Below are 26,907 nucleotides of genomic sequence, written 5' to 3'. Positions count from 1 at the left end.
AGCTTCCCATCACTGACAACACAATGTGTGCAATCAAATCGGACTTACTAAAATAAAAGACTCTTTTGAAATGTGCTGCTATTAGACAGGCCAGATGTGTTTGTGGCCCAGAGTCGCGACGGAGGAGCGACAGAATTTCACAAATTACATGAAACGAGTAATGACACATTTTTGCACTTTGACACCTGCTCTATTTGCTTTGATTTTACACAGCACACAAAGCTTTTATCTGAGAGCAGGGAGGAGGGGGAAAATGGCTTTGATTTTGGGAGGGGGCAGACGTATTGATTTTCTTGACATTGGGCTCTCCTTGGCATCAGAGGTGTTCTTTCCTCTCAGCTCTGATTACCTATGTGCAGTGTAAGCTGGGCTTTTTAATCTTATCTGTAAAGATAAAATAATGGTAGGAAGCCATCTGCTACTATAATAGTAGAGCACCTCTAGCTAGCTATCAAGTTCTTATCAGGGTCCATGGAGAGTGCTGTAGAACATACTGGAATGTCAAGCAGTCAATAGAACAACACAATACGCAGGTTATATTCCCTTCAACAAAGACAGATGAATGGTAGACCTTTTTTCATCTGATCTATCAGGTAAAAATTGGCAAAGTGGAGCTTTAAAAAAAAGAAGAAAAGTCAAAGAGAAGGACAGAGACCTCATATATAACAATACAGAAATTTCAAAACAAAAGAAAGAAATAGGGATTAAAGTAATAAAAAAATAATACCTGTAGAGTAAAGAATAAATGTCAGGACATTTGGAGATAAAGCGCTTTGAGTTATGAGCCAGTTAAACTTTACTTTTTTTCAGTTAGCATCTCCATACACAACTTGTGCGTCAGTTTTTCTGGCTTCATCCATCAGAGTGAACTGCGGTGGCGGTTGCTAAGGTGGCTGCATTAACCATCTCTCTTCAGGCAACTAACTCCAACAAGGTGGCACCATCAGTGGTGGGCTGCACCTATGACGATGAGAGTATCCACACACCCTACTGTTAAACCATTTGTCAACACAACTGAGGGCGTGTGAAAGTGCTTTGTACGTCAAATGCAGTGATGAGAAGTGTGGCGCTCATCTAAGCAGGCTTTATTACTCACATGGAACTGAACAACGTACAACTACACGGGCCTGGTATGAGGCTTATGTGTCTACATGTTGTTTTTTTAAAGAATCAGATAAATAAAATCAAACTGCAGCTACCCTGCTTCCCCCAGCAGGGCTCCTGCCTTGCAATCTAAATCAAGACAGAGCTGTTGTCGACCATGTGAAGGGGACAGGGAGCATGTTAGCTCCAAAAGATTGAATTAAGCTGAATTCCCTAAAGATCCGCATTCAGGCATGATTCAGGTCAACGTTGAGATGACGAGCAGCGCTGTATTGATTTCGCCTGGTTCCCAATCATATTACTCTTCTTCTGCCGGATAATTCAATTCCCTTTACAGAGAGTTCACAATTCAGTTCATAATTACGGTGATACCAAATTACAATGTATCTTGGCAAAGAAATTGTATTAAGGGCTTCAAACTGCGCTGTTTGATTGCATCAAATACCTAGTGTTGGGTGGGTCATGACAAATTCAGTGTCTTCACAGGGGCATAAGGTGTCGAGCCAACCCAGTTGGGGCAGTAATGTAACTACAACTCTTCTCTCAAATTAGATTGATGTCATGAATAAATTAACTGTCGTTCTTACAGAGGGATCAGTTTGTGCATTGAGATTCCTGCATAAGTTTTCAAAACTATATGACTTAATGTAAACGCCCCGAAAACTAACTTTTGATTTTCATTTCTAAATGCATTTTTATTTTTACCCTCAAGCGGCAGTATCACGTGACATGTGTCCATTTCTGGCTTTCACTTGAAAGTCATGGCAAAGGGCAGATGGCTCTCAACTGACAAGGAGCTCAGCCTGCAGCATTGATTTGTTTACTAATAGCTGATGGAAACCCTAGAGCGCCTCTCCTCTTTACCACCAGCCATGGGGAGATGAATAATTAATGGATTTTTAGCCTCTTTTTTTTTGCAATAAAAGGATTACTGAAAGTCCATTCAGTAATGTAATACAAACACTTAAAAAAGCCATTTCATGCTGGCTACAGCGTTAGTTCTGGAAATCAGCTTCTCCTTGTGCATACTTTGGAGTTGTGACAGTGATAAGTCGGGACATGCAGGAGCTGTAAATGACACTGGTATGTTAATCTAACACTTCAAATATAGCAGATGAAAAATATAATTTGTGTAAAAGTAACTACTAAATAATAAAACAACAATTAAAAACTACTACTAAAACGTAGCATGCTACTACAGCAAGTGTTACGTCAGTTTTATGCAAACTAATGAAAGCTGATAGTATATCTCTGCATTATTTTGGTTTTAATGATAACAACCACATTTAATAATGTCTGCCAAACATCACTTTGCTAACACACACGGAAAGACAGACAACGGATGAGAGATAATTTAATCTTCAGATAGACCCAAAAAGCAGAGACAAAGATCTCGCACAGAAAACAGAACACTTTAATCTTTCTTCGCCCAAGGCCAGAGAGAGAAAGAAAGACAGACAGGGAGCTAGAGAGATGGAGAAAGAGAGAGACCGCGAACAGACAGACTGATAGAGACATTGATATAATCGAGTGTGACTTATTCCCAGGATCCACCCAGCCCTATGTCCATCTGTAGGCAGCCTTGGACCCACCACAAGCACCCACAACAACAGCCCCCCCCCCCACACATACACACACACACACACACACACACACACACACACACACACACACACACACACACACACACACACACAACATCTGGAGTGTGCACCAGTGGACCTCGCCTAGTGCCAACCTGCCTAATAGCCTATGGAGTCAATTATAAGAGGGGAGAAATGTTCTGGCTAAATCGCTAATGGTGCCATCTGGATAATGGCAGATTTCACAGAGGATCTCTTGCTTCTTCCTCTTACCTGGTCATCTGGGGTTGTCTCATCTGATCATCGGCCTGTTTTTGGGGCAATGGAGTAAAACCAAAGCGACTAGAGTTTTTCATATTTTAATGAAGTTCCCGTTTTTCACAGGTCAACTAGCTTGCTTCAGTGGACAGGGACTCATTTGTGTGTATTTAAACACACCGTCTTATCTCCATTTCTTTGTATGAAAAAACAGCTACGATTACAAGACATTTTTTTTGAATTAACAATTTTTGTGAATTGAGCATGCGCCACTGTATTTAATAGGAATTTAACAAATATTGTCCTTCCTTTTGTTTTTGTACCTGTAGAGTAATTAACCGTGTGACCCATCATTCTGTTACAGCTCTTTTCGAGACGACAACAGTGTAGCTGCAGCTGTTTTTTGTTTCAGTTTTTTTTCAAACCATTTGATAGGGTAAAAATTCAGAACTTTCCGACAACTGTCAGTGTTGTGGCATTTTAAGTCAACACAAAACTCTATTGCCCAGAGCACATTGCAGCAGTATCAATTTCCCCTCTGTAGCGGGTGATATTTTAACAAATGTGCTCCGGCAACAGCCAGTAGAGCTGAGGGCCAGAGAGGTGCAGGGTTATTTATCGAGACCTAGGAGGAATGATGGCAGGGGAAATGGGTAGCCAGGTAGCAAGGCATGCAGGCAGGCAAGAGATGAGACGACACAGAGATTGTCCTAAAAACACTGGGGACTGGAGGGAGTCCAGAGGCAGAGGGAGAAAGACGAGAGTGGGATAGTTGGGGAGCAGACAGATTGAAAAACACATTTACTTAGCGTCTGGCATAGCAACGCTCACAAATCCAGCTTGGCATGAAGGACAATTTGGAACCAAAACAGGCGGCCCTCTAAATGAAGGACACTGCAGAGAATGAAAGAGAAAATTAAAGATAATTTACTAGCTGGGGAGGTGTAAATACAGTTTAGGTTGAAGAATATTGATATTTCTCATTTGATATCTATAATGAATGTAACACCTTAATTCCATAGCCTCCGACCTTGATAATAAATCCACTGTTTGTGACGCTGGTTATGTAAAATTTTGAGGTCAGAGTTAGTGCTGGTATATCAAACTACTTGAGCGCTGTCCCCTCTTGTCTTAAATGTAAATGGATGTAGAGATACAAATGAAATCTGACTTTAAAATACATATGTAAGTATATAAATAAAGTAGTAGAAAATTAAAAAGTCACTTGAAAACGCTTACATCTGTGGGTCTATTGCTACCACACAAGTCAAGGAGAATCATGCAACCTTTTAGATTTAAATGAGCACATGATTGTGATTAAGGAAAATTATCATTAACGTTTTTCTTTTTCTTTTTAAACAGCCATAGATGCGGAGGAGGTTCTAGTGGAAATTGGAAATCTAATGTGGCCAGATGGAGGCTGCACACAGGCTTACATATGCTATGATGACTGTGGTGATTTAATATGGGAATTGACTGAACAAGAATGGGGGCTTGTATACAGGATATTGTCTTGTATCACAGTTTTTAATAGCTCACCCACCACAAACAAGAGTGTGTAGACTTTAAAGTGCACAGCGGTACATGAAAGATCAAAAGTCCGGCATCTGAAAACTCCACGCAACATGTCCTGTACTGAAATCAACACATAACACACGCCGCCATCTTAATTGAAAGGCTGACAGTTCCGGGAGAACTGTGACTGTGAGGTGAAACAAATGTGCATTTGATTTGTTATTATTTGTTAGGGAAGGGGTTAAAGAAATAAACGTTGGAGCTAACGGCACTCTGACAAATGGAGAACGGGGTATATGAACCATGAAATGAACACTCTGGCAATTGGAAGGCAGCAGGCTTTCAGCACCATGGTCAGCAACAAAGTGCCTGCAACAGCTCACTGCTTGAGCGATGGTATTCACAAGGCTAAAGAGAGCTGGGGAGAACAACAGAGGACGACAGAAAAAGGCAGAGGACTGTGGGAAAGAGGGGAAGGCGGGGGGAAATTCAAACAGATGAAAAAAAATGGGGATTGGATGTCACTTTGGAGATAAACATGCATTTTCAGTAGAGTTTCATGTATCCATTGGCCAAGTTTGAAAAAACAAAAGGGAGAACACAATGAGCATGATCAATAGCCTAACAACGACACAATGACTGTATCATTTATTTCATCCAGAATAGAATAAAATAGAAGAGAAACGATTTTGTTTAAAAAAAAATAAGGTCAATTCAAGGTGTGTGGGGGGTTTTTTTTTCTTCCACAGTCTGTAAAAGTAGCTGTCCTCGCGGCTGTCAGCCTGTCCGTCTCCGTGTAAGGTGTGCAGGAGTTTATCAGGCTAGAGCAGAAGGCAGAGCTCAGATAAAGTTAGACGGAGAAAATAGCCTCCACCACCTGGCTCCCCCACTGCTTCTGAATGTGGCTTTTTCCCATTAATTGTTGTTGTGGTGCAGTATACAGCCATTAACCAGTAAATAAGTCATTAACTATGCTGGCTGCCAGGCTGCCCCAGGCCAGGACCTGTATTTGTTGCAGAGAAATGGAAGTGGTGGGCCCTGCAGGCACAGGGCCGAGGTTAATGCAGTTGGGTTGATGACGGACAGCCGGGGCTCGACTGCACCAGCAACTCACCCACACACGAGCGCACACACACATACACTATGACTATTTGTCAACATCAGATATGGGAAATGGGACATGCAAAGTATAATTTGAATGCATGAATTACTATATTATTAAATATAGCAATAAATGCAATTTGCTAACACGCAGGTTAAAAGGTTACCCCTGTGGTTAATGCCTGTAAACCTGCAGCAACAACAAACAGCAAAGCACCGTGAGCGCTGAGTCCTACTGAACCACACATTCCGAGGTTTGGACAAAAGACGACAAAAATGTATTTGCAGCTAAAATAGGAGGGGATAAATTAATAAAGAATTATGCAAAGACTGAGCTGCAACAGGATATTTATTATTGTTGAAATTAACTTTGCTTTAATGGAAAACACTGATCCCTAAACAATTGGTAACTATGTAAAACAATTGAGAGTCATCTTTAGTGCGAGCCAAAGACTGATAAAGGATTACTATGTTTGGTCATCATTTAAAAAAATATTGGAATTATATTGGTTTTCATTTTAATTTACGCCCCAAAATTTGGTTGCCTACAAAGTTATTTTGGTTCAAACCCACTCACAACTCTTCAAATCCAAACAAATACCAGCTGAACATCACCAGACCACAGTGTAATGTAATGTCAGAACTGCGTGTGAGTATGTGTTTGTGTGTGTGTGTGTATGTGTGTTTGTGCCTGCGTGTGTATGTGTGTATGGACAGGAAGCAGAGGGAAATCACTGGGGGTGGGGGTTTGGGGGGGCTGAAAACAGGCTGGCTTAGAAAGTATGGTGTCAAATCTAAAACACAAAAAAGCTCAACGCAAAAGTGAAAACATCCTAATCTATCACTCAGTATCAGTAAGCGATGGGGGCTGGTGTTAATAGGACTGTAATTAAAGCCTCCATCTCATCTCACTGTCATACTTGTACACTCTCTCAAAACACACAAACACACACTTGCTTTGTTCCTCCCACCCACCTCTAGTCTATCAAGGGCTGTGTGTGTGTGTGTGTGTGTGTGTGTGTGTGTGTGTGTGTGTGTATGTGTGTGCGCATGGGGGTGCGGTGGAGGTGGGGGGGTTATAAAATCATTCTTAATTACACATTTGTCACATGAAAAGCATTCTGCCTACTCTGAATGGGTTCTCGCAGTCTGATTAATTCAGCAACCCTGACATTCCAACTGCTCATTATTCACCAAACTTCCACTCCACTCTATCTTTTTTATCTGTGTCTTCCCCCATTTCATTTTTTCCCTAATTCCTTTGGTCCTCGACATTTCGGGCTGTTCTCTATTTGAGTGTACTGATGTATGCTTGCCAGATCCTGTAGCCACAGAGACAAGTTTTTCCTTAGGGATTTGGGCTTTGACAGCACACATAGGCTGTCAGCGTTTTGATGTTGGCTGACGATGATAGGACAATTAGAGTGGGAGAACACACTGTTTCTTGCTCTTTATGTATCTCTCCGGCTCTCATCTATTACCGCTGTCCACATTGTATCAGAAAGAATAATCAAATCCAAACTATAACTCTGTCTTTGCACATTGAGCTCTGGTTCTATGGGTGAGTTTACCCTCAAACATATTTGTCATTCATTATAGCGCACAAACACCAAAGACCCGTTAAACAATCACGTCATAAAACTGACATTGGAACATTAAATGAATTATATGTTTAACATTTCAGAAGCTTTACACATGTAATTTAATGTTCAATCTACACTAACGTGTCAATATCAAAAAAGCAAAGTTTAAAAGGTATCAAGAGGTGAGACCATCCTTTGAACCATGTGACTTTTATTTCAGCAAGCAACATAACCACAAGACCATATTGCCCAAGAACAATGCAGTGTAGTAAAACAAAAACAAAAATCCGCGCTCACTTTTGTTGTGAAACATTGTTGTTTGAGCTATTTCCATCTCTGATTCCTTTGTGAGCTTACAGGAAAGCACAGGTCCGTTGCATCCCTGGAGATGCTAAATCTCGACATCAGAAAGACAAACAACATCTGTTTGCTCTCAAACACTCTCTAGCAGAGCCGCTGCCATGGTGGAGATATCACACATGCAGGCTGAACAAAGCAGTAAGGTGTCTCTATCACACTGTGATCCCCAATCTGAAACACGTTTTAGAGAAAATCCCTGTAAAGATGATTTTGCTTTAAGTGCCAGGTCATCTTTGAAAGGGAACGTCCTCTGAGTAGGCGGAAGCTGCATTTACAGTCTGCATTAGGGCTCCGCTTTTGTACCAGTTTAGATCAAGCTCGTAGCAGCAAAAATTGTGCCTTATCTTTTGTGGGGCAAAGTTGATTTTGTTCTACTATGCTCCATTTGGCATTATTTTGGCTCGCCATGAAATTGCTTTTACTGCAAAGTGCAGGGAGCACTTTAGAGAGGGTGTCAATACAAATCAGGTGTGGCAGTACAGTTTTGATGTCAAAAATAACTGATCCTCAGCCTGTAGTCTGACCAAGTTTCAGAGGACCTTCAGGCAATTTGTTTTTTATCTTACATTGGCTGGGGCATACCCCCATAAAGCAACCAACCTTCACAATCACATTTTATCTCTTAAGCCTTTTTTTTTTTTTACCTGCCTTTAGAATTTTTTTAACCCATGCACAAGTTGACATTGATTTCAACAATGCGTGTGTGTCGGTTTGTACAGTATGTGTGCATGCGTGTGTCCCACCCATTTACCACCGGTGAGACAAGAAACATTCATAGCATGAGACCAAGGCATCACAGAACAGGAAGTTAGATCCCCCAGGCGCTCTGACACACACACACACACACACACACACACACACGCGCACACACACACACACACACACACACACACACACACACACACACACACACACACACACACACACACATACACACTTGAGCTGCACAGCCTGAGTAATCGCTGCTTTGTTTTATTGACATTCAGCTCCTGAATATATATCTGCTGGCACCAAAGATGGACAGAACACACACAAATTTGAGACCACAGTTCTGATTTACGGTGGTTCATAATGTTGACACCACCTACCCCAGGTGCAGCCAGGAGATAGAGCCACACACACACACACACACACACACACACACATACACACACTCAGATACTGTACACTGGCACCAAGGCCAGCACATTATATCATACTATGTGAGTGTATTAGTGACTGAACATGTACACACTTGCCACTGGAGTGGCTATAAATGTCTCTCCTCACAGCATGCTCTTTGGGCCGGCATGCCACCAGGAGCTAGTCCCCCACAGTGTCACTGACAGCGCATAGAGTAAATTAGCACAACTGACTTGACCTAACCACATGGTGTGTGAGCACAGTCTGATAGTGTCTCCCTCAAAAAAAAGACACCAAAAAAAAGAAACACCACAACATCAAATCAGCACTGAAACAACCCCTCAACACTTTACCACTCCCTGCTTCTCGGCTTCCAGCCTCACACTTCCCAAAACAATAACCATAATGACAGTAGCACCAGTGAGATGCACTATTTATTTTCTTAAACATCAGCTAGAATAAGTAATGATCATTAGAGTACAATACAGCATATTATTTTTGCCACAGAAAGAGTAAACATTCCCTCAAATTGCCATTTTTTTCCAACACAAAAAAATCCTATTGTAATTAACTGCAGCACAACTTCCTTTTTTGCTTTATAAACTGCCCTACAGGCTTGGTCTGTTAAGACTGTAGCACTGCTCGAGCCTATGCTCACCGAAACTAGGTTTACAATGCATCTTGGGAACAAGTCCTCCAACTCATACGACGAACTATATCATATGTGCTCTTTTACGACCAAACGTCCGTTTCCTAAATTATAACCTCTACTGGTGAAACCAGTTGGTGAGCTTGTAAAGGTTAGGGTTACATAGCAGATAATCAGCAGGATTTCCTTTCAGAATATGAGCAAATCCATTGAAATAAACTAATTTGACGGAGTTATGAGGTCTACGGTTGTTTAACATAACAACCTCTAGAGGTCTGCGGTCCTTAAAAATGCCCTATGTGATGGTTTTTTGGTGGAGGACAGCCTCCCTCTAGCATAACCTGAGCTCATACCTCACCACTATTACTTCCGAACACGCGCACAATTCATTTCTCACGAGGATCTTTTCATCCTCTGTGGTGCGTGTAACATTATACAGTCAGGTTGTACATAATCTTGTCTCCTTGTTGATTCGATTAGATGAACACTAATTAGAGCCAGCAGCATTGAAATCTAATCAGTTACACTGTTTGGCCGAGCTCTACATGCGGGATGAAATCTTCAAGTCTACAGCAGAGCGGTCAGTTGTTGTTATTGCTGCCTACACAGATTTCTGCTGCCTGAACAGATTTCTCATGTGCAGAAGGGAGCTCAGTTAGTGGAACACAGATCTTAGACTTAGTTAAATATGTGGTTAACTCTCTACTTTCTCTGGGATCCCTGGTGTATATCTTGTCTTATTAAAATTTTACTAGCAACAGAAAGGAATGTTACAGCAGTGCACTGTGAAGACTAAACGAAAGCTGGAGCTCTGATCTTTTCAGTGAAGTGTGGTGTGTCACTCACAGAGTTCATTGAAATTGATGTTGAAGCCTCTTGCCTAAATGGCAGGCAAGGAGACACTTGTGATGCCGCCTACAACAGTGGAAAGTCGACTGTATTCTCTATTTATTGAATCAGTGTATCAATCACAGGCTACGACAAAAACAGCCCATGATGGATTGTGAAGATTCGGAGACAATTCTAACTATAAATAAAGAGCAATGATTAAAGGGGCAGTAAGCAACTTTAAACCAATACACTTTTTGTAAAAAATCGGGGGGGGGGGAAATAGAACCGAAATCTATGAAATATTCGCTGATTTTTAGTCCCGTGTCTCTGAATTGAAAACAAAATAGGTGCGGACCGCACCTCACAACACTTCGTGTTCAGTTTGTAAGAATCACTCAAGACACATTAAGAGACATGCTGGCAAATGACGCCACAACTCCGGAGTTTTGGCCTAGTAATTAGCACGTCTGCCTCCCATTCCCGAGACTGCTGGTTCGAGGCCCGGCCAGTGCAATAAAATCATCAATAACAACAAAAAGATAGATAAGCTCTCTCTAAAATCGCTTACTGCCCCTTTAACTTGTTTATTGGGTGTTACTCTCTCACTTGCAATTTGTTAAATAATAATATGCTACCACTCATCTTATCTAATCTCTCTCTATATTTGTTTTGTAACATTAAACTTTGATGCCACTCTTTAAATATTCCATGTAGTTTTGCAACATAGCAAATGGTAGGTTTCTGCTCTCAAAAACCACACACACTTTTTGAAAATGTCATTAAATGATAATAGTTCTTTATTGAATTTACTCCTGCAAATAATATTGTCAGATAGGTGAAAACCGCAGGCGTGATCACTCAATCATGATAGGACCAAAATAATCACGAGAAACCCGCATTTGGAAGACAATAAAGTAGATGCCATAATACAAATAAATGTGAATAATAAATATGTGATTGTTGATGTGTTATATTGTAAATTAGGAAATAAAAATTTAGTTTTGCTACACCAGTAAAATAATGACAGCTCAATGGGCTGCACCTGCAGCAGTGGGTCTCTTAGTGCAGTTTCGAAATTATGGATGGATGGATGGATAGATAGATAGATAGATAGATAGATAGATAGATAGATAGATAGATAGATAGATAGATAGAAAGATAGTGGTAAAAACAAAGACCATGCACTACAACGTTGCAGGCGTTCTCATCAGATGGTGCATATTAGAGGAGTAGCTCGTCAGCAGCCTCCCAAAAACAATAAAACAGCAGTCGACAGACAGCTTAGCCCATCAGCACACTGTTAAATTACAGCCATCAGCACCCCCTCCCCACATCTAGATCTAAACTCTCATCTCTAGCACCAGGAGAACAATCTGCAGAGTAATTAGCCTCCACCAACAGACAGTTACAGAGAGAAGGAGGACGTTTGGCTTGATTAAATTATTAAACCACACAAACAAAAAACAAAAGCAGCATCAATGAGGCACTGCGGCTCTCCTTCAAAGCTCCTCGCTGTTCCCTAAATACAGAATGCAGAGAGCGTGTTCTCCCAAGCCACTAGTTGGCATAATTAGCTAAATGTGTGCATTTATGTGTGCGTGTGTGTGTGTGTGTGTGTGTGTGTGTGTGTGTGTGTGTGCGTGTGCTTGCGTGCGTGCGTGTGTGTGTGTTTGCTGTGATTGGAACCATTCCTCCAACTGCTATCTAAAATAACCAAGTGGTTAACGACAACATGATGCCAGGGAGCTCCCACCACCACCACCACCTCGACACCGACATACACACAAACATCACACATGTCTACACACATACACATTAAACAATACTCTAATTACAACATTTATAACTCCCCCTTGCCTCCTGCATCTCTCCAACCCCCAACCCACAAATCTGTGAATCTGGAATTGAATTTAGCCCAAGTTGAGGGCTTCGCTGGCATGAAAAGACTATTTGATTAGAACGGCAGTTGTTTCATTTGTGCTGCAGCAGATTGCAGAGCCTCTCTATCCGGTGTGCAATCTGTATTCATTACTCTGTGTAAAAGGATGATCCATGTCCTGACACAAGGCTCATCATTTCATGCAGATGCACAGCAGCTCCACAAGGCCCTTACTAAGCCGCCCTGGCTCCTCCTGAAACCTCAGCTATTCCCCTCAGCTTTTTATTTTCTGCTCACTACTGTACTTACTTTCACTTTCACATTTCCTCAACAGTGTGGCAAGTATTGTTTTGTGAGACTGCATCTTGTTCCAGTCCATTTTGGCATCATGTCACATACTGCCGGGCTCCCAATGAAAGGCCCACTGATGTTTGTCCTGATGGGCAGACGCACCAATTGAATAAAGAAAATCTAAACACGTAATAAAAAGTGTGTCTGCTTTATTTGGAAAAAATGTCTGTAAGATATGTGACTTCTTTTGAAAAGAAGTGATTCAAACGGCAATGAATTCTGATAAAGAACCCTGTGTCAGCAGAGATAACCCAGGGGAAACTAATTTTGCTATCAGGGAGACAATTTGAAAATTAATTCTGTGCTGTTGTCATATCCTTTTGTCCATGTCATTATGAAGTGATCTGGGGAGCATCAGCCTTGACAATAAGGCAGGATGTCTTAGTTTGCCTTAACAGAACAAGGTCAATTACGATACCCTTTGCTCCCTGACACAACTACCTGATGTTATGTATGTCTTTGGAAACCACTCAAACCTTTCCAAAAGTTCCTTGAGAGGTTTGAGAGTAGGTTCGTAAACTTTCTGGGTCTATGTGGTGTGTTAGAAGTGGAAGAAAATCCCTTTGGCAGAGTGACACAGAAGCCAGTGTCTCTTCTTTGGAGCCTGAGAGGGGAAGCTTAAAAAATGAACTGAAGACCACAAGCACATCATATATACCTATCTACCTTGTACCATGCTGCAGAGGCAGAAGGGAAAGAAAAAGGCAATACAAATGAGTAAAACTTAAATGGCTAGCCTGTGTGTGGAGTTTTTTTAGACAAAAAAGGGAAGGAGACAAGCAGACCTGTTGACAAGCATGTCATTTAGTTTGTGTGTGTGTGTGTGTGTGTGTGTGTGTCTGTGTATGTAAAAGAGAGGGAGAGTTTTAGAGTGTGCTTCTTCCTCAATGTGCATGAGCCCATTGTCTGTGCATGTTTATGGGTAGACATGGATAAAAATGCATATGGATGAGTAGAAGTCTAATTCTCGAGCTGCGTATCCAGCAAGCCATCGCATGGGAAAACCAAATGTGGTGCCACTATTAACCATCACCTCCAAGTCTGCAATGCATGCTCATGGCCACACCATGCCAGCAATGATTGAAAAAACTGCAAACTGCCTGTACTCCTCTTCCTATGTCACTAATGAAGGACATTTCAACACAGACCTGATGGTACAGATATACAAGGAAGAGGAGGGAGGAGGAGAAAGGGGGTAGACTTGGGGGGGTGGAGAGTCACTCCACACTTCTGCAAACTTGATAAAACAGTAGCAACATAAGAGTAGGACTGGTTGATTAGCATCATAGAGACATGATCTATAATGGTTTGTGATAGTTTTAACATCCCATTTAATATTTAACTTAATGTACCATCCAATTCATCTCTCCATGACAAATTGCATAACATCACTGAAGATGAATTTAAATAGGTAAGCATTGTCTAAAAAAATAAAAAGTGATGATGGCTCTTTAGGGAATCTAGTTAATACATTGCCTATTCTGCTCCAGTTTGTCCTCTTACCTGATTATGGTGAATAACCACCATGCACTGTGCTTTCACTGGACAAGTGAGGGTTGCAAATCACCCCTGTAGTAGTTGGAAGAGTAGAAGGCATTCGGCACAAGGTTTTACTGCCTGTCTTCTATGAATGGCTCCCTGAAGGCTCCTACGATAATAGCTCAAAGCCATGCCCTTCACGGAGCCTGACACCGAGCACACCCCTACAGCAGAATGGAGTGGCATATCAACTCATCCCCTGGTTTCTGGTCATGACATAGGCGGAAGCGGAAATGAAATAGTTTGGACATAGGACACTTTCAGAACTGTTTTGAAAAGTCCCATGACAGTGAGCTCTTATAATATTAATGAGTCCTGATCCTCTGATGTAAAGTACATTGTGGAGCACAAGATGCTGGTTAGTATTGTACATGACTGCTGCTGACTAAGTGAATAATGGCCAAACTTAAACATGTTTGTAGAATTCTGGTTTGTTTACCAGTTGTAGGACGACCAACATAATATATAATTTTGTCTACAGAATCAGAATAAGAATCTGAAAACTTTATTGATCCACGGGGGAAATTGGGCATTCCAAAAGGCAACACTATGATGGAAAGGTGTACCTACAAATAGAGAAGTTGATTGTTAAATATGCCTCCAAACAAGCTGCAATGAGCACTAAGCATGGCTGATGCAGACACGAATGTCATTCAAAACCTTTGACCTGATAATGGTACTAGTTAGTCAGTGGACCAGTTATTATAATTCATCCTGATGGAAGCATGCATGTTTATTGCATGACAATCAATCTAATAGCTGCGGGTAAAATAAGTGTCAACAGAAATTGTCTGGGATTGAAAAAAACCAAAACCAAGCAAAAAACTGATATAGTGTCACATGGTCCTGGTCACTGCAACCAACGCAACCAGAATTGGGCTTTTGAGGTAAGTGAGTGGGTCAGAAAAAAAGACACACACAAAACAGAGACATTCATCCATCCAGCCATCCATCATAACCAGTGCTACGGTGAAGCCAATTTCCACAAAGCTGCTAAGCTGATTGAGGCAGACCAAATCTGTTTCACCAGCTTACATTCCTTCAAAATGGCCATCTCACTTCCAATATCACGGGCTTTTACTGTTCCCCATTCCCCTGGCTCAGGCTGAGAGTTAGCAAGGCTTAGCTGGATGAAACACTCCAACAGCCCAGTTCTTCCCTGGAACCCACTGATATCTCTATAGCACAGCCTTTTCCCACATAGCTACAGTTAGTTGGTTTATTTACTTATGCTATTATTCTTTGTTTAATTTCTCTATTTTACGTTTTATGTCATATCAGAATAATAATAGAACCTTTGTAGGAAAACTAATGATTTATATGAATTCTGGCAATTCCAGGCACAGACACACCATCTAATCCCAGTGTCTGTTTACAGACACACACACACACACACACACACACACACACACACACACACACACACACACACACACACACACACACCTTGGCAAAATGCACAGGCAGCACTTAACCACACCACCTTCGACTGGAGTAGATTAAATTCACACAGGGTCTCTTTGAAGAAGGAAATTGGACAGATAAGAAACAGAAGCTTGTGAGCGCTCCTATAGAGAAAGAGCATGTAGGTGTGCAATGGAAATGGTTTTTCACCGGTTTCTGTCACCTGTAGGTTTGCTCTCACGTGCCACTGTACACAGCTTGTTCATATACCTGATATTTATCACTCTTTTGTCGTTTACAGTGTTGTATTCCACTCCCTGGTCACTTCCTCTCCGTCTCTCTCTCACACTTTCTCTGTCATTTTGCCACAACAGCAAATATCCTGTTGGCCCAGGCTGCAGGCTGCTAGTGCTGGTCTATCTGGCCCTGGGATCGATCCGGCTCCAAGCCGAGGCCTCCCATTCATCTCAGAGCCATAAAATGTGATTAGTGCTGACTACAGCACTGCAGGGAGATGGGCTGATAGGCCTGATAGCCTCAGATAGGCTGGGCTGGACACTCTACAGGAAGACAGCAGCAACAGCATGCTGTGGATTCATCCTTTTTCTTTCTTCTCTATGGATCTCTATTTTTTTTTTATCTCGCTCATCACCTAAGTTTTACCTTCCTCTAATTCTGCAAAGTTACATTTAGATGGTAGAACCAGCCTTCATCCCCCTGAAGCCATACTCACTGTACCCACAGTCAGTGTATCTCTGTGGCACGTGACCATCTCCCTCAACCAATCACAGAGCTCAGAGTTTGCTAGTGGCAGAATCAAGCATGGGGACGTGGGGAAGGAAATAGGAGACAGGCTCACTGATATTTGTTCGAGGACGTTTAGCGAGGTGCCGTAACTGTTTGTATTTGTCACAAGGATTTCAGCCAATCAAAATGGGCGTCAGCTGATAATGTCAACATATGATCAACAAATAAGACAAAAGAAAAATCACATTGCTTATTGATAATGTGCCTCAAGGTTCGGTGTGGCCTAATCATCTGTGATGGTTTGTCTGTGTGCAATAGTTATGAAAACATATCTCACCTAAACAAAACATTTAACATCTTCAATATATAAAAGTAATATTGTAATTACCTGGACAAATTACCCAACTAACATTTAGACACAATCATGGGATCTGGTATCATCTTAAAACTGAAAACCCGGAGATGTCTCTGCTGCATTTGTATTGGCACAATTATTATAATTTGTAATTATACAAATGCAATTTTCATCTGCTCAAGACATGACCAATAAGCATCAGTTTCATATTATTACAAATTATAATACTTTTATGCTTATGAAGTTGGCAAGAGCTGTTAACCTCACAGTTCTAAACTAAGGCTCCACCAGAAATTTGTGATTATTCTGTCGACATTATATAACGGTATGTATTTATTTTACGATCTGTATAAAATGAATGTACGGATTGTTTGATTGATAAAATAATGTCTTATCAAGTTTATTATATTAATTTGTCTACACATATATATTTATATAAATATATATCACACACATATATGTATATACACACATTTATATATAGACAAATTTATATACATATATATATATAAATTGTTTGGTTATAGAAACAAAAAATCCTACACCAGTGGCATGAAGTAGCGGCTTGGGAGTACATTCATTTTGTCCGAACCGATAGAAGAAAACACAAAACTTGATAGTTTTCTTCTTATTGCTGCCTCAAGCTAGAGTCTTTGTGCGTTATGGAATGGAATTGGGAGCAGAGCCCTTGTCTATGATTAATGGTAGCACAAAACAATACCGCAGCATGCTGACCTGTGTCTCACGGACATTCTCCACTGTGAAGTTGAACCAGACTCTGAAGCGGGGGTTGCAGGTGTCAGGCCGGATGAAGAGGTCAAACTCAAACTCACTGATGTAGTCAACACGGCCGAGGTTCCCTGTAGAGGCAGCAAGAAAGCTAATATTAGTATTAGGTTGAACTGAGCAGACCTCAACACAGAATAGTATTATCATTCATTATCAGTTTTTCTGAAGATTCTCAGTCAATGCAACATTAAAAACAGGCATGCAATGGCAAGACAAATCAATGTGAAAACAAAACATTGGCTTACTTCAAACTAAGGATCTGCTTCCAAAGGCAGATGTTTTGAATCACAGTCATGTGTCTATTAACGGTGCACCACTGCCTGTTTTATCCGTGTATGTAGCTGCACATTTTTCTAAATTGGTAAGTCTCTCAAACCTAAACAGAACAGTAAGTGTGGGGAGCAGAAAGACCAACAGACAGGGTTGTTCCAGCCATCCATGACTGACGCACAATATACTATCCACCGCAAAATAAGATCCAGATGATCAGTGGAAGTATAATTAATCCAATGGGAACGATTTCCCCGCTTCCAATCCTCAAAGCTGTCTATAAGATGACTGGCTAGTAGATGACTACATGACAAGCATTCCAAATATAGGCTTTGTCTGTGTCTTCTTATCTATATGTGGACACATATGGTGAGGACTCTTGTGGTGCATGTACTAACTAATGATTGTCAGAGTCAAAGCAAAGAGATGGGGGAAAAAAGTGAGATAAGAGTGTGTTCACCCTCTGATTGGAACTTCTTGGAAAAATTATGTATTGACAGCTTCACCCAGTAAATGAGACCAGTCAACTCTTGTCATTTTAAAAGCTGAACTGAGATGCTTTTATAAGACAAGCAGCTGTTGAAGAGAGAAATTCACTGGCAAACAGAGCAGACTACGAGGCTCAAAGTCCCTCACAACTCTACAACAGGGTACTGTTGACCACCTGGTGCCAGGTAGTGCCATGGCAGCAGGATGAAGACACACACACACACACACACACACACACACACACACACAAACACACACATGCAGACACAGCTGATTATAGACAGATGGGCTAACTACCACACTGTCAAAGTAGATCCCTCTCCTTCTGCCATCGGACACAGCTAATCCACTACTCGCAGCTTGTAACACACACACACACACACACACACACACACACACACACACACACACACACACACACACACACACACACACACACACACACACAAGCTATCCACAGAAGTCCAATAATCAGTTTATAGAGGACTGTAGAATCTCTGAAATACTGTAAAATCAACAACAGCATGTTGAAATTCCATATTTAAAGTGGTATATTATAATTGTTTGTTTAATAAATATTTAAAAACATAACGTATGACAACAACATGATTTTATTTTAATGAATTTGAAGTAGGATCTTACATTATGTCATTAATGTTGCCATGACAACAGTGAAGAGCCATATCTTGATACACCTCGTCATGATGTTACAGACACAATGAAGATAAATGATAACACTACATTATCATCCGGCTCTTGTTTGCTAATCGCGGTGACTGACTATTTGAGAAGCGGACGGGCATGCATGCATTAGCTTTTTAGGCTGGTTCGCAACGAAATTCCGAGCCATTAAAGGTAAATAAAGGCAAGAGCAGGCAGAGGGTTGAACCAGACCTAGCTGCAGCGAGCGAGCGCCGACAAAGAGAGGAGAGAGACAGCGCGGCAGCACCTGTTCCACACAGATGTGACATCAAATCAATCATCTCTCATACCAACATCACAGCTATTCACAGAGATGACACTGCCAAACAGCCTATTAGACCAAGTTAATAATGGCCTCCAAAGGTCATCTTTCCTATCAGAGTCGCGAGACTGCTATTCAGTGATGGGAGCACAACCACTTTCCTGGGGTACTTTCATTATTTACTTTGGGTCATTACTTTTTGAAAAAAGATTTAAAATGCTTTTCAACCATTTTCAGAAATCCATACATTGATTCATGAATCTCCACTGAAAATCAGCATTCATCATTATATAACCCTCACTACAGTTAAATGGAAATAAATGTTAAATAATACTGATCTAAGCACTCTTCCAAGAGTATGAGGCTTGTTCTTTTTTGTTTTTTTGCCATTCATTATTGATTTTATTCTTTGTATTATGTATTACTACATACAACACTTTTTCACCTCATTGTGAGGTTAATATTCTGGATGGATTGACGTTAGCGAAAATGTGGTATTCATACAGGAATGCCTTAAATATTTTATTCATATTATATAATATTTAATAAAGTGTTTTCTGTGTTATTTCCTCTTAAACTGAACAAACATAAACATCTCTGCACTCATCGAGCTGGTTCGAAGTATAAAAATTCTTCAAACACCAATACAATAACATGTGGTACTTATGTCTGGCCAAACTTCTGTAGAGGAGATATAAGTTATAGACCAAACTAATATCTGTCTGCTGCTTGTGAACACTGTAGCATGTGGGGCAACAGACAGCGGCCATGGGCGGCTGGGTTATTGAGCATGATGCTGGAAGGCCTGACTTGAGGGATGGCTGCAGCCTCGAGGTTAGAATTACATGCTCAGCCTGTGGAGCAGCAGTGATATGACACAACATTGATCCCCGTTTTAATTTTATGGTGGCCAGTTCCAGTTTCAAACGCTTTGGTAGGCCGGTAGCTTGAACCTTTTAATCAATCCCATATCATTTAGTATTTAACTAATAAAACAGCTAACTGAATCTTCTGAAAATGTCCTCTGAAAGCAAAAATAAGATTTATTAAGTCTGTCTGGTGTTGAAAAGCGATTCACAGTCCACCACATTTGTCAAGAATTATCTTAAGAGACAGAGACTGTATTAGTGTAAGTGAAGTTAATGAACTACAGGCTGACAGAAGATGAGAGAGAGGAAAAAAGAAAACAAATTCTAGTCCTTGACATCTCTTGCATAATTTCTCTTGAGTATCATCCTTCTCCATAGTCTTCTTCAGTGGTGTCTTGGCAGGTTATGTTGAATATCAATCTTTGTCCTTGAGGGAAAACTAGTGCAGCGTTTAAGACATTAACAAATTGGTTTTCAATGAACAGCTTAGCCCTGCTGGTGCAGCCCAACAAAATACAATTGCTGGTTCTGAACAAGATTTTACACATGACAGCCTCCCCTTCAGGAAAACCCTGAAAAACCCCCCTGCCTGTCTGCCTTCCTTTTCTCTACCTTTTGTACACAGCCATGAAAAAAATATGAAAAAAAAAGCGAAAATCAAATAACACTGTCGCTGATGAAAACAAAGAAAATGTCAGAAGAATTGGTTATGAAACCTGCATCATTACACAGGGCCATGGGCAAGTAAACTAGGTGCAAACATGAGATGGCCGGGTGGACAGTCAGTCATTCACACATGGGCGCAGAGAGTGTGTGTGAGTGTGAGTGTGTGTGTGTGTGCAGAAAGCAAGAGCTGGAGAGGGAGCAGAAGAACCTGGCTAATGTAATCCCATTACGGAGGTACAAGAGGGAGCAGTCACAGTGCTCAGCCCACACAAAGGGCCGGCCTACAGCCTGTAGCGATCCACTGGATGGATGGTTTCTACCATGCAGATGGATCATGGAACAGCAGCAGCAGGCCTGTCTGCCTCGGGCCTGAGGTGGGACTCACTCACACAGCCAGCCATTAGAATGCTAATAGGCAGTTGTTTGAAACAGACTGTGGTTACAGAGCTTCCTACTCTGCAGATGTGTGGAGTATCATCTCCTCAATCTTGCATATTTTCACACAAGTTTGTTCACATACATTCTCCATAGTGTACATTTGGCATGAGGATTGATGTTTCTTACAGCAATTAGAGGGTAGTCAATACTGCCCCCCCCCCCCCCCCCCAAATATCTGGGAAATACAATTCTGATTTGACGAAAGAAAATACAAAACTTTAAGATTAACCTCATACACGTGCATCCACACCAGATAGAACATTCAATTTCTTTTTAGGCAAGCACTAAACACTAGCCTAGAGATTAAAAGACTGCAGCACTGCTGAGGGAGACCAGCCAGCCACCTTTTTAAAGTTATTTTTTGCTGTGTTCCATTTCATTATTGGAAAACACATCAGTTTTCCCCCCGGCTGCCCTGCGGGGTAAGGAGGATTCCTGGACACAGAAGAGGGGGACTGATAAAGATAGAATTGATTCCAGCCAACAGCGGCAGCCATAGTGAAGGGGACTCAGTTTAGACCTGCAGCTAAACGTCTGGTTTTTCCTCTGTCTCTCTCCCTCCCTCTTGTCTAAAGGCAAGTTGTCACCGAGGAAACATCAATCTCCTGCCTCATGACTTCTTAAAGTCTGCCTTCTCCCCTGATGCCTTATCACTTCATCTGCAGGCAAGATTAAAGAGGTCACCTCCAAGTTTCCACAATCTGACTACCTAACAGGTGTGTTCAACTGCAGTCTATCTTTTAAAACTGTATAAAGCATCGGTTAACAAGTTTTTTCCAGTAATTTTTTAAAGGGACATAAAACTAAAGTGTGTAATTTTTTTTTTAACTTATTGACAGAATTTTAATATATTGTTAATAACTGTGTGTTCATATATGTATAATCAACTGCAACCAAGAATCTATGTTTTTTCGTCAACTCTGAATAACCCGACTTCCGTGTATGCCGCCATGTTTGCTCCGTCATGTTGAATACGGTTTCCCAAAGTGGACAAAACACTCCGGCATATGCGTTGAATTTTCAGCGCTGCCGGAAAAACAAGAAAAGGAATCAGCGGCCACGCGTCTTCAGTGAGTCTTTGTCGGTCGACAGTGCAGGTTAAAAATTTGAAAAGCCAGAGTTTGCAAAATGAAGGATCATAGTTATTATTTGTTGGAAAAGAAGGTAGGAGGGCATGAATCCTCGTCACAAAAGAAGAGAAAAAGCAGAAGGAATTCATGACTGGCAATGGCAGAAAACGAAAAAAAAGACTTACAGAGGAACACCTCAGCAACAAACTGTAAGATAGTATGGTTCTTAGTTTTGAATCTTTAAAATGTCTTCCTCACACTTCACTATGAACATGCTAAGTTGGACTGGACACTCTATACTGCCCATAATATTGTCTGATTATAAAAAGCATTTTCATTTCAGCTTAATATTTAAAACTGACTTGCCTGATATCCTACACGGACACTCACACAATAGGTGATTGTGTATTTGTACACATTGTGCAGAAACTGTTGTGAAACTAATCTTAATATACAGCAAAATCAGAATAAGAGCAGACAATAAGAAGGGACAATAAGGGAAAAATCTTATTGTTATTTGACCATCTATGCTTCAGTGAGCTCCTCGTTTCAATATAGATGAAGAAAGCTGGGCCCGAGGACAGCAGCGAGATATGCAGGCAGCACGCACATATCTGATGATGTACAGGCCTGCCTGCACATTCTAAAGAGAACACATTTTCCAGCTAGCCTTTTATAATTGTATTTTTTCCTTCCAAAAGGCCCTAGAGCTAGACTGGTATGCTCCATCTGAAGCGCTTGGTGTAGTAATGGGTCATAGTGATGCATTCATACTGGGACAGGCTTAATTGTATTATCAATCTCATCCAGACAGTGCTTTAGCCTCACAGCTCTGGACATGCTTCTGTCAGACACTCTGCATTAGCATTGGGGACTTAACCATGAGGAATTGCAATCTTCACTTTCATCTGTTCCTCAAGTTTTAAAACGGTGGGTTAGCTGGTTAGATGATGTTGTTATCAGAGTTTGGCCACTGTACTCCCTCGGTTCTCATCTTCTCTCCATCACTGCCCATCTGTCTGTCACTCCACCTCTCTCTCTCTCTCTCTTTATCTTTATCTTTTGCTTTTGGTGAATTCTGTGTTGGTGGCCACGGAGTAAATACATGTCTGTTCCAATTTCATGCTATCTTTTAACAAGTTAATTATGTTGAGCCCTACAAAGACTGAGGACAGACAGAGAAGGTGGTGGCACTGGCACAGGAACAACAACCCAGGTTGTGTCTTTGTTGTTCTATCTTGTTTTGTGTCCTCTCCTCCAAATACTCTCCCTCATCTCTTCTCTTCTATATTCTCTTGGTGTAAGTCCCTCCTTCTCTTCCTCAGTAGTAATCTTTCCAGCGGCTCCAGTAGAGAAGGAGAGTTTGGAGATAAAAGCTAGGGAGCTGAAGAGTCATTGGCAAGCCTAAGGCAAGGAGAAGGTCAACAGGCCTGCTAAGAAGGGCTGTTATCATCTTGGTAACATGTTATCGGAGAGCCTGCAGTAGTCTTTATTTACAGTTATTGCTCCCTCTGGGTGCACACTTCAACGCCTGGGGCTGATTGCTCTGTAATGAGTTCAGGAACACCGGGAGCCGATACAAGAAAAGAAGAGAAACGAGAGAGACGAGAAATCATTATTGGCCAATAACCAATAGGTCAGCAAGAAAAAAATTCAAGGAAGAACAGAAAATGTCGGTCACCGAAAATACAGGAGAAAGAGAAAAGAAGAAAATGTATTATTTTAACCATGACAATTTTTTCTTCTCAGGTCCAACGTCTTGCAATTGAGAGAAAAAAAATCACCCCGAATTGGACGGAAGTTTCTCAAATGAGGAACAATCCAGTTAATCCAGTATGGCAGTAAATGCCTCTTGACCTGGTGTCAGCTGTATTTGCTCTAAGTAAAAGCCACTGCTTAGACTTAAAACACTTGATTTCCATCCTTTTTGTCCAGAATGTCTCTTGTAATTAACTTTGCTAGTGGTGCTTTTCCTGTATTTATTTGGTTGACCATTTCAGGACCGTCTGTACTAATCGGATTGGTCCATATTTAATGGGCTAAAAGGTGAAGGTGCAAGAGTGAGTCCAGGAGAGAGAATGTCTGTAAATCCCAGGGTCGTTTTTTTTTTTTTAACAGTTAGTAGTAATGCACAGGAAATCTCTCGTTGCGAAACAGCTTTTCAATCTAGGGAATTACACTAAGTGCGGCTACTGTCAATGCAATGGCAGCTTTTCAGACAGAGAAAAATGAGAAAGCAGGAAACGGCAGTGCTGAATGGCATTCAAAAGACTTGGCAAGAGATCAAGGAGTTCCTCAGCAACCATATTGCCAGGCAGTACACCCAACAAACCTGCATTTAAGAGAAATTAAGATATGTTGTTTTTGAAACACACACATCCTATATATATATATATATACACACACACACACACACACACACACACACACACACACATACATACATACAGTTTGCTCAAATATACCATAAAAACAAAAACCTTTCTATGACAAGCTAATCCCTTTTCATACCACATCGGATGTGGGAAATTAAGAGACATAATTTGGGAATTCAATTTAGACATAATTCATCAGAGAAAAAGAGCGCAGGGTGCTTTTTGGGATGAAGCTTCTTTATCACTGCAGGAGGTTCTAGATGATGCTAAGTTGATGTTACAGAGATAAGTTGAATGACTTCATCTAGAATAAAAGGACAACAAATATTTTAGCATCTATGCATCACATTGTGGTTACAGTCATAATAAAAATGGGATACTCCTCAAGAACTCAAGCAATGCAATATAATCAACAGTTATGCAATCAGTGAAGTGGAATTGTTAAAGACAAAGTTAGCAACCAGCTGGGGCACACAGTGGAGCTTTTAGCAGGCAAAAGACCCCAAAAATTTAACAGGAGATGGTGGAGACCAAAGCAGAGCAAAAAGCAGAGTGAATATTAGGTGAACTATATCGAGTCTGTACCAGGAACACAACTCAAAATGAATGCTAATGTTATTATGTGTCTGCAGGATACATAAGCGATTCTTTGCGGACCCATTTGCCATATCAACTTCATAAAGTGGCAAAAGCAATTATTGCAACTTTTATGTAATGCTCTGTTGGAGTCATAGCTGGGTTATCACCAAATATATATTTTTTTCTGTAAGGGTTTGTATCTTGAGCATTTTTAGATTCTTTTTTTCAAGAATCAATTTCTATTGCAAATTTGAATTGGTTATATTTCAGATTCATGATATCCTCACTCTATCCTGAGTCCTTCGTTACTATATCAGACCAACTGTCGGATTTCAGGTGCAGATTAACTTTTTTTAACTATGCCTTCTGCAAAATGCAATAATTACATATGAATGCTAATGATTACCCTTTGGCATTAAAATGTTTATCTAAGAACAACTATAGGTGAATACACAGACAGAGAAAAATAATGTATTTACATTTGCAAACAGTATAGATTTTATAAAGACACTAAACAAGAATCTTAGATTGTTGTTGTCTCTCTAAATACAAGAGCACAGTCCAACATGTTCACTATTAGGAGCTGTTTGAAACGTCCACGGATATAAATCCTGAAAACAGGATTTGCCCCCGAGTGAATGTCAATACTGTTTTCTTTGAGCAGTAGACCTACAAGTTAGCTGCCTGGCTTCAGACCAAAACGTATTCTATCAAAATTCTGCTCCTGTCAGTATTTCACCCTTCACTGTATAAGCATATTCTGTTCATGAATTTGTGTTATCAAACAAATCCTGGCACATCAATGAAGCTAATCTCAGGGAGAGGTTTTCTAAATAAATCAGCAGAATAAACACAGGCAGCTTGAAAAACACAAACTGGTAAAGCATTACAAATCCTAGCCATTTTCCCAAACTGTACAATCTTGCCTGGGATGAAAAATGAGGCGTCTGCTCTGAAACTGTGTTTATGGCGTCAGAAATTGCTTGGAAATGAATTACTGGATGAATCACTGGAGCCTTGTGAGCAAGCACCACTTGTGCAACGCAGAAATCTGGTTGCAGTAATTTTCACTTATGACACACTTGTATCACAATGCTGGAGGCAGACCCAGAGCCAAAGAACAGTGATGTACCACAGAACGTTTTGAAAACAAAATGCCCTAAAGCAGGAATTTAAAAAAAAACAACAACGGTCAACTTGTTAAAACATCCTTCAATATGAATGAAGGAACAACAATGCAAACTTTTTTTACAATGTCACAAATAGGCTAGGTTATTTTTTAAATAATATCCAGCATCTGAACAGTCCTCCCCTCAACCTTTCCAAATCTTTCAGCGACACCGTGTATATAGCTGATAATCAAAACCTTTCATTGCTCAAAATTTTTCCAAAACAGCTTGCCGCTGCTAGCATTCGGTGACATTTTGAGAAGATGATGTGCTGGCTGGGCGTGCTGTGTATAGCTCAAATCAGAGCCATCAACAATTAACTTACGAAACACTGAGGGTGTTTGTACTACTTCCTGGCAAAGGAAGCATCTCCAACCAGCGCAAGTGAGCCAATGTGTTCACTCAGTGATTAGACGTGACCATATGCAACAAGCGGAATGTCAGACAGGTTTATCGCACCGTTACATTTGCTCTGCGTTTCATGCGGTCCTACTGATATCACTTCTCACCTCCGATGGCAAAACACTGTCAAGCCCCCATGAAGTCAGGTGATAAAAGCACACAGCTGTGTTCTGTAGCGATTGGCTCTCAGATCGACCATATTTTCATATGTTTGTTCTTCTCAAACATGCAAATTAAGTTATAGAACAAATAATAAAGATGTTGCTGGGAAAAAGAATATTTAAACATGCAATATCTAAGTTATCAAAGACACTGTAGATACTTTTGTGCTTCGCAACCCCCATGGGATTTCTTCCATAGGGTCATGCCAATGAAAAGATTTTTTCAGACATGACAACAGTTTGCCGTTCACATATGACGAATGCAGCAGGAGACCGTCCCCACTA

General features: G+C 40.8%; 1 protein-coding gene across 1 annotated transcript in view; it reads right to left on the bottom strand.

Moving 5' to 3' along the window:
- Positions 1 to 26,907, bottom strand: part of agbl4 (AGBL carboxypeptidase 4) — a 230,123-nt gene that overhangs the window by 195,089 nt on the left and 8,127 nt on the right. The window contains exon 3 of the mRNA XM_035647032.2: positions 17,117 to 17,241. Within this exon, the coding sequence (XP_035502925.1) occupies positions 17,117 to 17,241 (125 nt within the window). The remainder of the gene's footprint in view (positions 1 to 17,116; positions 17,242 to 26,907) is intronic.

The sequence above is a fragment of the Scophthalmus maximus genome, chromosome 13 (assembly GCF_022379125.1).
Source record: "Scophthalmus maximus strain ysfricsl-2021 chromosome 13, ASM2237912v1, whole genome shotgun sequence".
Classification (NCBI taxonomy): Eukaryota; Metazoa; Chordata; class Actinopteri; order Pleuronectiformes; family Scophthalmidae; genus Scophthalmus; species Scophthalmus maximus.
The sequence above is the reverse complement of the archived record's forward strand: the minus strand, read 5'-3'. Positions and strand labels throughout refer to the sequence as shown.